General features: G+C 39.3%; 1 protein-coding gene across 1 annotated transcript in view; it reads right to left on the reverse strand.

Moving 5' to 3' along the window:
* TACR3 (tachykinin receptor 3) overlaps positions 1-7,848 on the reverse strand; it is a 58,684-nt gene extending 50,836 nt beyond the window's left edge. The window contains exon 1 of the mRNA XM_060011820.1: positions 7,304-7,848. Coding sequence (XP_059867803.1) covers positions 7,304-7,848 — 545 coding nt within the window. The remainder of the gene's footprint in view (positions 1-7,303) is intronic.
* Between the last annotated feature and the right edge of the window lie 2,707 nt (positions 7,849-10,555).

Below are 10,555 nucleotides of genomic sequence, written 5' to 3' on the forward strand. Positions count from 1 at the left end.
TTGTTCTCTCCTTGAGTCTAAACTCTTTAGCGTGTATCTCAGAGTCATTATTAGGTCCTTAAACAGTATTTATTTATTTAATTAATATTTAAAAATTTTTATAGTGATAAAATATACCAAACATAAAATTTACCATTGTAACTCTTTTTAAGTGTACAGTTCAGTGGTACATTCACATTATTGTGCAACCATCACCACCATCCATCTTCAGAACTTTAATTAATTAGCAATGTATTTTGTTTCATGTAAAAGAAGTACATTTTGTTGTAGATAATTAGAAAAGGAAAAGTATAAAGGAAAACAAAATTACCCAAAATCTCAGCATTCAGAGAAAATCAAATCTATATCTACCTTATTGCACATATAGAATTATATCAGACTGTTAAATCCATAGTCTAAAAATTCATCGTGTGTTAGAGATCCTGCTGAGTCTAAAGTGGGATTCAGACTCTGTGTCTAATGAAGTGGTGGGGCTTCAAACCCCAGTTGTATATTTTGCACCGTTTATCCAACATACCAGTGAGCAAGTCTCAGTAAGAATGGTGTATTCTCAAAGCAATGAGGCATAGGGAAGTAGGGAAACAACTCCTCATCCTGGACATGTGGTTTAGAGCTGAGCCCCAGGGAGAGAGAATTGCAAGTAGAAGATGAAGGAACACTGATCTTTAAGAATTTGTTAATGGAGCAAAGATTAGGGACGAGATAATTCCTCCAAATTCTATTTGGAACACAAATAGACATCACAAAAACTTCAGGCGGAGGGCAGTTTGTAATTTATGACTTCTGCAGATTTGGATGCAATATGCCCAAAACAACTGGAGAAAGGCATGGCTTCTTCCAGAGACACTATTATGTTCTGTACCAAAGTGCTGACATTGCTGTTTCTTTCTTTCTGTCTCTCTCTCTGGCCAGGGTATGGTGAGGAGAATGGAAGTGCTAAGGAGGACTACTGATGAACTCTCATCAGACTTTCCTAATTGGAGACTAGCAAGAAATAATTGGAGACTAGCAAGAAATGGTTTATAAGCAAAGGTTATAAAAAGATTAAAAAATTTTGGATATGCATGTTAATGTTAGCACATTTATATACATGTGCCTAGAGACTTGAAAGAACTGATGTTATATTCAAATGTAATTTTAAAATTTCTACATAGAATTTCATTTTTAGATGCCTCATCATTCATTTCTTTTTGTTGAGCTTTTTAGTTGTTTTCAGTTCTTTGAATTTTGATTTGAAAAATATCTTTGAACATGTTGGAAAATTGCACCCTGAAAGATTTTTGACAATATATACCCAACTGTTAGATTAAACCATATGAAATATTAATTGACATTTTAAACTATTAAAAACTGGCAATTACATATGGTTCAATCTAAAATCATGTGTTAAAATGCCATGTTTACTACAACTTAGCAATCTCTGCCGATTTTAATGGAAAAAAGTTATATATATCTCATCACTTTAATTTTTATTTGATTACTTTTATGATTCTTTTATTCAGGAATCTGGATTGTGTGCTTACCATGTGCAAAACAGTATGATAGGCATAAGGATACAATAAAGACTAAGAACAGAGGGAACTTGTCTTTATGATGTTTATGTTTATTAGAGGAAATTATTAATCAAGTATTCTTAATTTAATATATAAAAATGCTATGTCTAACATATGCTAAGAGAATCTACAAAGTGACATTTAATTTAAATTGGGAGGCTTATGGAACTGTGAACCTGTGAAATGAGATTCAAGCTCTTATCTAAATGAGGAGTATGTTCAACTAATGAGGAATGGGCAGAAGGGAATTTGAGACAGAAGGAAAACTGTGTTTAAGGGCTTTGTGGCAAAAAGATAGCATCACACATTTAGGGACTTGAAAGAGGATCAGAGTGGCTAGAACAAAGATTAGGAAGTTGAGGTATAGTATGAGTTGAAGTTGGACAGGTCAAGGAACCAGGCTATCCAAGGTATTATTATCTGGATTAAGAATATTCTTCGTCTCATAACAGCAATGGGAAAACATTGTAGCATTAAGTAGGAGTGCAGAAATATCTTCTTACATATACTAAGGTGGATTAAGATTGGTTGTGGGGAGACCAATTAAGAAGTGGGGGTAGAGTCAGAAAGAAGGTAATAGATTGGGAGCTATTTGAACAACTGAATGGATGCTTGTACTGTTTATTGAAATGGGGAACACTGGAAGAGAAAGAGGTTTGGAGGTAAGATAATGGGTTTGGAGGAGTTTGAGGAGCTTTTCAGACCCCAAGTGGAAATGTCAGGTACAGGAGCAGAGCTCAAAGACGGTTTAGAGGATTTTAAGCTGGTGATCCATTTACTTTTTGAGTTTTAAAACATATGTATGTATTATTTCTATCTTATATGTACTTACTGTAATTTAAACAATTAAAGTAAAAATGTTATAGAGTAAGATAAACATCTATATCTTCATAACATATAATGTCCAAGATTTATAATTTGTTCAATAAATTTTAATAACCCTGTATGGTAAATTTAAAATGACATGAAAATGTGGCACTATTTTAGTAATTAAAAAATATATCTTTATTTATACATGTACATAATGTAATATGTGAGATATACATATTACAAAAAATGAGGGGAGAGTTGAAATGTGAACATGAAGATCATAGATAGGCTATATTTGGGGTGTAGGACAATTACAGGTAAATTTAACTTTCTAATATTTCTATTTTTAATTGTTTTCACTGTGCATGTATGATCCTTATAATGCATGAGGGGAAAATAAGTTTCAGTAAGAGACTGGTATAGAGGATGGATCAGGATCAGAGACTGGGGACTGGAATGAGAATGATTTGTAGAGCTTTTGCCATATGTTACAACTTTGAATTATCTGATTCTCAAGCTATATCCAAAGTTCAGGTGGAAAAAAATACTTTTGGAGGAAATACATTTTATCCTTTTTTGTAGTTTTTTCAATGCAACAAACCAGACCATCTGGAAACTGTGCTCAGATAGAGGTTTTACCCTGAGAATATCATTCACTGAGTTCTGCTTTGGCATATGTCTTTGGCCTACTCAGAGGAATGCTAAGCAAACACCTATGGGAAATCTTCTTTTGCATTTATGACACTGTGGTTGAGGACACTGTCCTCTTAATTACCCATACAAAGAATTTCTTGAAACTCAAATATCAGAAATTCCTAAGCCCTTAAGGAATGTGTATATATTGTTTATACAGGCAGTGTAAACAAATTTACTGATTTTATTTCCTTTTTTGTTTGTTCACTAAGAGGCTCAGAGACATATTTGAAGCTTAACTTTCATAAATTATTGGGACTCTTTGACCTGAATGTCCATGTTATAACTTCACTCCCATCTTGTTTCTATTTTCTCCCTTTCTATTTTTTCCAGTTTTAATTTTTCATTCATTTATATTTGTCTACTTTATTGTATGGATTGTTATGTGTCTTCTATAATTCAAAGGAAAACCAATTAGATAATAGAAAAAATGGAAACTGTTCATTCAAAAGTGAAAAATGAAGCTGTGGGTTTGAATGAGATCACTTAGAAATAGAGAATAAAGTAAGGACAAAATCAGGTCCAGGATTTGGTATTGTGGAACCTATGCATTTAATTACTACATAGAGGCAGAGAATTAGAAATAATTCTAATTATTGAGAATTAATAATGCCATGGAAGAGAGGCTGAGGGGGTAGGAGGTGATCAGACAGTGGAAGCCAAGAGGCAATAGCCACCTGTGAGGAATACTACTAAAAGGTCAAGGAAGTCGAGGATTAACATGCTCACTGGATTTCTCAATAAGGCTCTTTGGGTAGAGTGTTGGGAAAAGAGTTCAGATTTGAATGTCTTGAGAAGCAAATAACAGGTGAAAAATGGAGATACAGAATATAAGCAATCCATAATTTAATGTTTGTTAGACACTTTTATTTCTTCTTTTGTGAATTGTTTGTTACTTTTGTTCTTTTTATATTAGAGATACATATTTTTATTAGTGTGTAAGAATATGTTATATATTCAGCATTTTTTATACTGTGTCTGTTAAATATGATATAAACTCCTTTTTCTCCCAGTGTTGTTAATGTAACATTGATATCAACTGGAGTTCTGCTAGTTATCTAAGAGACACTTCTGATTTCACCTTACTTTGTGATAATTTTATGTTTCATTCATTCAATTAATACACATTTATTGCTTTCATTATGTACTCAGGATTAATTTTATAAGAATTTGAATTTGTTTGATAGTTTTAATCGAACTTTCACAGCACACTACAGCAGTAATTTTAGTGACTGCAAATGGGATATTTTAAAATCCTTGAATAATAACTACAAATTGTAAAAGGAGCTAAAGATTCATAAAAAAATTTTCTAAAAGTAATCTTTTCCAAAGCATAGTTTTAGTTACTGTTTTGCAAAGAATGCAAATGTAAACCAGTTTATCTTGGGCTAAGCTCATGCCGTTTATCATCTGGGCTAAATAATGAGTCAAGTCTTATTGTAATAAAGAATGTAACTGCATGGGCAGTGGCTCTCCCTAAAGTAGAGAGGAATGAGGAGATTGGCTCAGGCACTAGAATTAAAGACTGATAAAGATGTTTTTAAAAAAAATTTACCGAAGTATTTATAACCATAATATTTAAAGCAATGGTAAAATTTACCACAATACATTTAGATAATTTGTTACCACATTCAGGCCTTATGATTTTTTGTGACTATATATTTTTATCTGTCCATAATAAGCTTCAAAAGAAATAGAGGTTCTATGAATACTTTGCATAACAGCTTTATGAGAAGCAAATTTTTTAAAGTATAGCATATAAGATAACTTTTTATCTATTTGGCTAAAAATATAACTTACTTCAGTTAGATTAAATATTTATTTTACAAATTATTTATGTCAGGTGTCCCTGGGTTTGAAGAATATAAAGCATTTTTTGCTGTGTTTGTTAATGCTTTTGAATTATTAAATAAAACATGTTAAATTACTTCCTTAAGGTTTCCAGGTAAAAAACAGTGACTGTCACTTAAAAAATTCTTCAAATATTTTAATCAGTACTGGACCCTATGCCCTGAAATTGTCCCTTACCATATGTTAATAAACCTTCCTAGAGTTTCTAACTTAACTTCAAAAATGTGCTTAGAAAATATTTTCTATTTTCTAATATCCCTGTATGTCAAGTGGGATATGCCATACATTTTTAAAAAGATAATATTTCATTATAAACTGTTCTATTAATTTTCTAACACCTGCATTCTCAATTAAAACATAGGTAATATATATGTAAGATGTGTTATATATAAAGTAGAGCAAGATTAGAGGCAATTTCACTTGTTCTCCAACTTGGGGTTAATTTTATTTCTTTTTGTACTCACCTCTGTCCCTACAAAAATGAAGTGGTGAGATACTTGTGGAAAATCAGAGATAAAGGGGAAAGGAAGATTGGCAGTTTCAGAGGCTTTTTTTTTTTTTTCCGATACGCGGGCCTCTCACTGTTGTGGCCTCTCCTGTTGCGGAGCACTGGCTCCGGGCGCGGGCGCGCAGGCTCAGCGGCCATGGCTCACGGGTCTAGCCGCTCCGTGGCATGTGGGATCTTCCCGGACCGGGGCACAAACTCGTATCCCCTGCATCGGCAGGCGGACTCTCAACCACTGCGCCACCAGGGAAGCCCTCAGAGGCTTTTAAAATGTGGTTTTATGCTTACTTATCCTAGTTAGTGGCAACTAACCATTGCTCCTTCAATTTAACCCCCTGGGCGTGGCATTTGAAAATTGTTTCTAAAGCTTTATGTCATCAAGACCTCTACGATCACTATTTCAAAATAGTAAACACAGAGGATGGACTTACGGAAAAAAAAAGTAGTTTTTTCTCATAATGGTGGCTTAATGTAGTAAGAATTAATATTAAGCCTCATTTTACTTTGAACAAGTTCGTTAATATAGAAAAAAAGTGTTTTTTTTTTTATTTTCACAGATGAGGACATTGTTACTTGAAGTTAAAGTGACTTCAACCCCCTCCCCCGGCCTCCATGTATCCCCCTTGCAAGCTGCCAATCATAAAATGAAGACTAAAATCAACTGGTGTGTTTCTTTTTTAGCATAACATTGAATTAAAATGTAACTGTCAGTGACAGGTAGCGGTTTACCATTGTGTTAACACAGTATGCATAGTCCATAATGTTCAATATGAGAAAGAAAAAAAGCACACAGAAATTTCATAAACTGGAACCCGAGGACAACTATTGGAGGTCTCTCCAGCTTCTTAAAATTGCTTGAGAATCTCAGAATCCCCACTGTAGTTGGGGGGACATTCTAAAAGATTATCTTCAACAGTTATAAAGCAGTGTGCCTCATTTCTTTTTCTTCTTCTTCTTTTTTTTTTTTTTGCGGTACGCGGGCCTCTCACTGTTGTGGCCTCTCCTGTTGCGGAGCACAGGTTCCGGACGCTCAGGCTCAGCTGCCATGGCTCACGGGCCCAGCCGCTCCGCGGCACGCGGGATCTTCCCGGACCGGGGCACGAACCCGTGTCCCCTACATCGGCAGGCGGACTCTCAACCACTGCGCCACCAGGGAAGCCCGGTGTGCCTCATTTCTTAACCACTTATTCTTTGGGCTTTTTGTTGTCCATCATCTGAATGACTTGGATGCCATCTTCCAGACACAGGGTTTACCATCTCATGGCCTTCACAGATTACTGCAAGTGAAATCTACCTGAAACACTGTGGAAACTGCTAGCTGACGGCAATCATTTGGAGGGAGCTTATTGCCTCTGATGGATCCTCCATAACTGGGAGACCAAACCAGTGTTGGCCTTGGGGCAAGGATGGGTAAGGGGATGGACCAGCAAACCAGAGGGAGGAGAAGGGTAACTTATCATTCATTTCTCTGACAGAATAACGACTGACAGAAGGAAAGCCAAAAAGTACATTTTACAGATAACATAATTTTTGTGGCAATTGCTTGAAGCCATCTGAGAAAATGTGCGAGTACTAAGCGTTTCTAGCTGAGTTTGTCCTACTTGGAATGACAGATTTTCCCCATCTCTCTCATTCACCTTCTTCAGTCCTTCTAGATGCCCTTAATGGGGATCAGGGGGATTAGGGTGGGAGGGGGGAGGCCATAGAAGCAGAAACCAGTTCAGCCATTAGAAGACTACAAATGGGTTAGTGACCTCCTCTCTTCAAGAACTTTTAACTGGTCCCTTTCCTTTTATCAAACCCATTTTGTCACCATTTCCTTTGTAACCTTATCCCACCGCCCAGCTCCTCTCTCCCTCCCCCTCTTCCTCCCTCCCGGTCTTCTCCTCACCTGTCCACTGCAATGGCCGTCATAGAGTAGATGCTGGCGAACACCGCTGTGATAGGAAAGAAGTTCTGGAAGCGACAGTAGTTGGCGCCGAAGTACCACTCGCTGTGAAGCGCATAGATGAAGTTGACCAAGGTGTTGAAGGCGGCCATGGAGGCGTCGGAGAAAGCCAAGTTCACGAGGAAGTAGTTGGTGACGGTCCGCATGCGCTTGTGGGCCAGGATGATCCAGATGACGATGAGATTCCCGAAGACCGCCACGGCCACCACCACGCCGTACGCTAGGGACCAGAGCGCAATGCGCCAAGACGGCTGCACGAACTGGTTGGTGAGGTTGGCCCGGAACTGCGAAGGCGCCGCGGAAGCCGCGGCCAGTCCCAGCGTGGAGGAGGAAGCGGAAAGATTGCCGGCTTGGGCTAGCAGTTGCAGCCACTCGGGGTCAGCCTCTCCCGCGGCTGCCCCAGCCTCGAGCGCGGCACTCGGGTTCCCGGCGTCCGCACCCGCTGTTCCCCCGTCCGTCCAGTTCGCGGCTACGGGGAGCGAGGCCATAGCGATGAGTCGGCAACCCGGTTCCCCTCACTCAACCACTGCCCGCCCAGGCAGTCTCCCTCGAAGTTCTTCTCTGCTTCCCGGTAGCTTTGCTGCTCAGTAGACCTCAGCCCCGCCCGAAAGCGGGGTAGAAAGGTACCCACAGCCCTTTCTGGTTAAGGGATGCTTTGAACCTGCAGGTGATGGGGAGAAGGGAGGCACTTTCCCCGAGGAGTCTGCGAACCTAGCAGGCAGGCAGGATGAGACAGTCGGAAAAAGAGATGCTAAGGGCTGTCGCCCGCGGAGAACTCCGGGGTCGCCCCTGCGCGAGTTCCCAGGCACCGGCTGGAGCGCTGAGGATCGGGGGCTGCTGCGAGCTTTATAGTTTGTTATAGTGCCCTGCTTCCGTGACGTTGTGCGGAACTGACGAGCCCCTTCTTGGAATAAGATTGCCCTCCTTTCCTCCACCCCCGCCCTTTGGGTTTCATTCATTCGCTACTCGGCGGGTTGATACACTGAAGGAAGGGCTGCACTTTCTCATACGTAAAATCATTACAAGATTGTTTTTCGTCTTTTAACTTCAAGATAGTTTGCTGAGGTCCCTGCTTTCAGACATTTACTGTGGACTATTCTTTTCTAAACCAGTTTAACCATTCACCCGTAAAGCAAAGGCACGGTCCCCGGAGATTTTTCAGCTAGGGCTAGAGCATGTGTGGGTGCAGCCTACTGCGGACTGTGGGCACCGAGAGCCGCGCGCTTTGTTAGGTGCCACTGGTTTTTGGAATTTCACTCAACTTTCTGCTCGTGTGTTTCTATTCTCCCTTCTCAGATCCCGTTTCTTCTCGTTCCCCCTTCCCAAATCCACCCATTTCCCCTCTTCTTCTAATATCTATCACCAGAAATCCGACCCCTCCTCTCCCCCAGGCAGAGAGAGACTATGGTTTTTCCTGGAGGATTCTGCTCAGGTTGGAATGCCATAAAACAATGAGGGTAAATCAGAGATTCCAAGATGTAGATTTTCTTGAAACACAAGGACAAGACTTGAATTTCTTCATTGCTCTGGGATGAAAGTATCCTGTAAGCAATCTAAATACATACACATGGCTATACGGTTTTGGACATTTGGAGCCTTAGTTTTCAGGGCCTGACACCGATGAGGATGCAAGAATAACCTTAATTTCCTGGGCAGACAGGCAGGCCTGACTTCTGAGCTTTGGGTGAGAGCAGGTGAGCTGGAGTGTTCTGTGGAGTGCAAGCTGGAGCCTGTGCTTAGGTGGATCTCACAGACAATTTATCAAGATGTTCTGGGGGGCTTCCCTGGTGACACAGTGGTTGAGAGTCCGCCTGCCGATGCAGGGGACACGAATTCGTGCCCCGGTCCGGGAAGATCCCACATGCCGTGGAGCGGCTGGGCCTGTGAGCCATGGCCGCTAAGCCTGCGCGTCCGGAGCCTGTGCTCCGCATCCGGAGAGGCCACAACAATGAGAGGCCCGCGTACCACAAAAAAAAAAAAAAAAAAAAAAAAAAAAAAAAGATGTTTTGGGGCCAAACTGTCTTTTATTAGTCTCTTGAGGGGCAGGTGAGAAGAGATTTAGGGTTACACGTATTTTAGCAATCCCCGCAAAACACTTGAACTCTTCCCCCCCCCCCACTTGAACTCTTTGAGCTTTGATTTCCTCACTTGAAAATGAAGACTTTTTTAAAAATCTAATTTTCAGGGTAATGATGGGAATGAGTAGTTTCAACAGCCTTTCGACAATACCAGACAGGAGGGAGACCTCAATAAATGTTAGTGCCCTTCTCTCTTGTTACAATGTGCATTTCATCGAAACATTTTCAGGTAAGATGTATTGGACAGCAAGTTTTATTTACTTCAAGAGAAAGTAGCTTGTGATTTCTGAACACTGTATTCTTTAGTTTCCCAGTTAAGTACCTATTCTTTAAAAACCCGAATTATTGCATAAGTGGACTTAGGGTGATTGGTAATGAATAATAGTTTCCTTCTTATAGTTCTTATGACAAAAAGGTAGTGTACATAAGTAAGTTTGAGGCAACCTGATAATAATTCTGTGGACACAACCCTACTTCAAAATAAATGCATGCTGAAAATGATAATTATCAAAGGTTATTATTTGCTATTTCTTCCCAGAAAGACCTGCAAAAACATGTGATAAATCATAAGTTAACAGACTCCACACTTCCTGCTTATTAATTCTAAATTAAATCATTTTCTTTTGAAAGGCAAATTACTTCTTTCTGTTAATTCACCATCTTGGGGAATTGCTTGAGTTACAAGTGAAAGCCTCTTTCTTCCCTAATGAAATCAATGGATAATTGTTAAAAAAAAATTCCTTTGTGTGAAACACACCATTTATCAAGATTAGGAAATGGGTCATGATGTGGTTTGGTAATTATGCATATTTTGATCAAATATTTACAGTTGTAAACTTAGTGGTGTGGAAATCTATTCAGTTTACACTGCTGTTTTACTTATCCATACAGAGCATTATAAGTTGTGATTTTGTCCTCATTGGACTTAAACATGAGTAGAAGATATGACAAAAATTGATTGGTGATAGAATTAGAAGAAGTTACAATGAAAGGCGTTTAAAGAGTTGTTTTCTTTCAGAGGAAGAGAGGGATCCAGCTCGTGGCTTTCCTTTTAGATCTGCCTTACGTAGAGAGACTTTCCCTGTGTCCCAGTAGAGTAGTTACTGTTCATGCGTTG

The sequence above is a fragment of the Delphinus delphis genome, chromosome 5 (genome assembly GCF_949987515.2).
Source record: "Delphinus delphis chromosome 5, mDelDel1.2, whole genome shotgun sequence".
Lineage (NCBI taxonomy): Eukaryota > Metazoa > Chordata > Mammalia > Artiodactyla > Delphinidae > Delphinus > Delphinus delphis.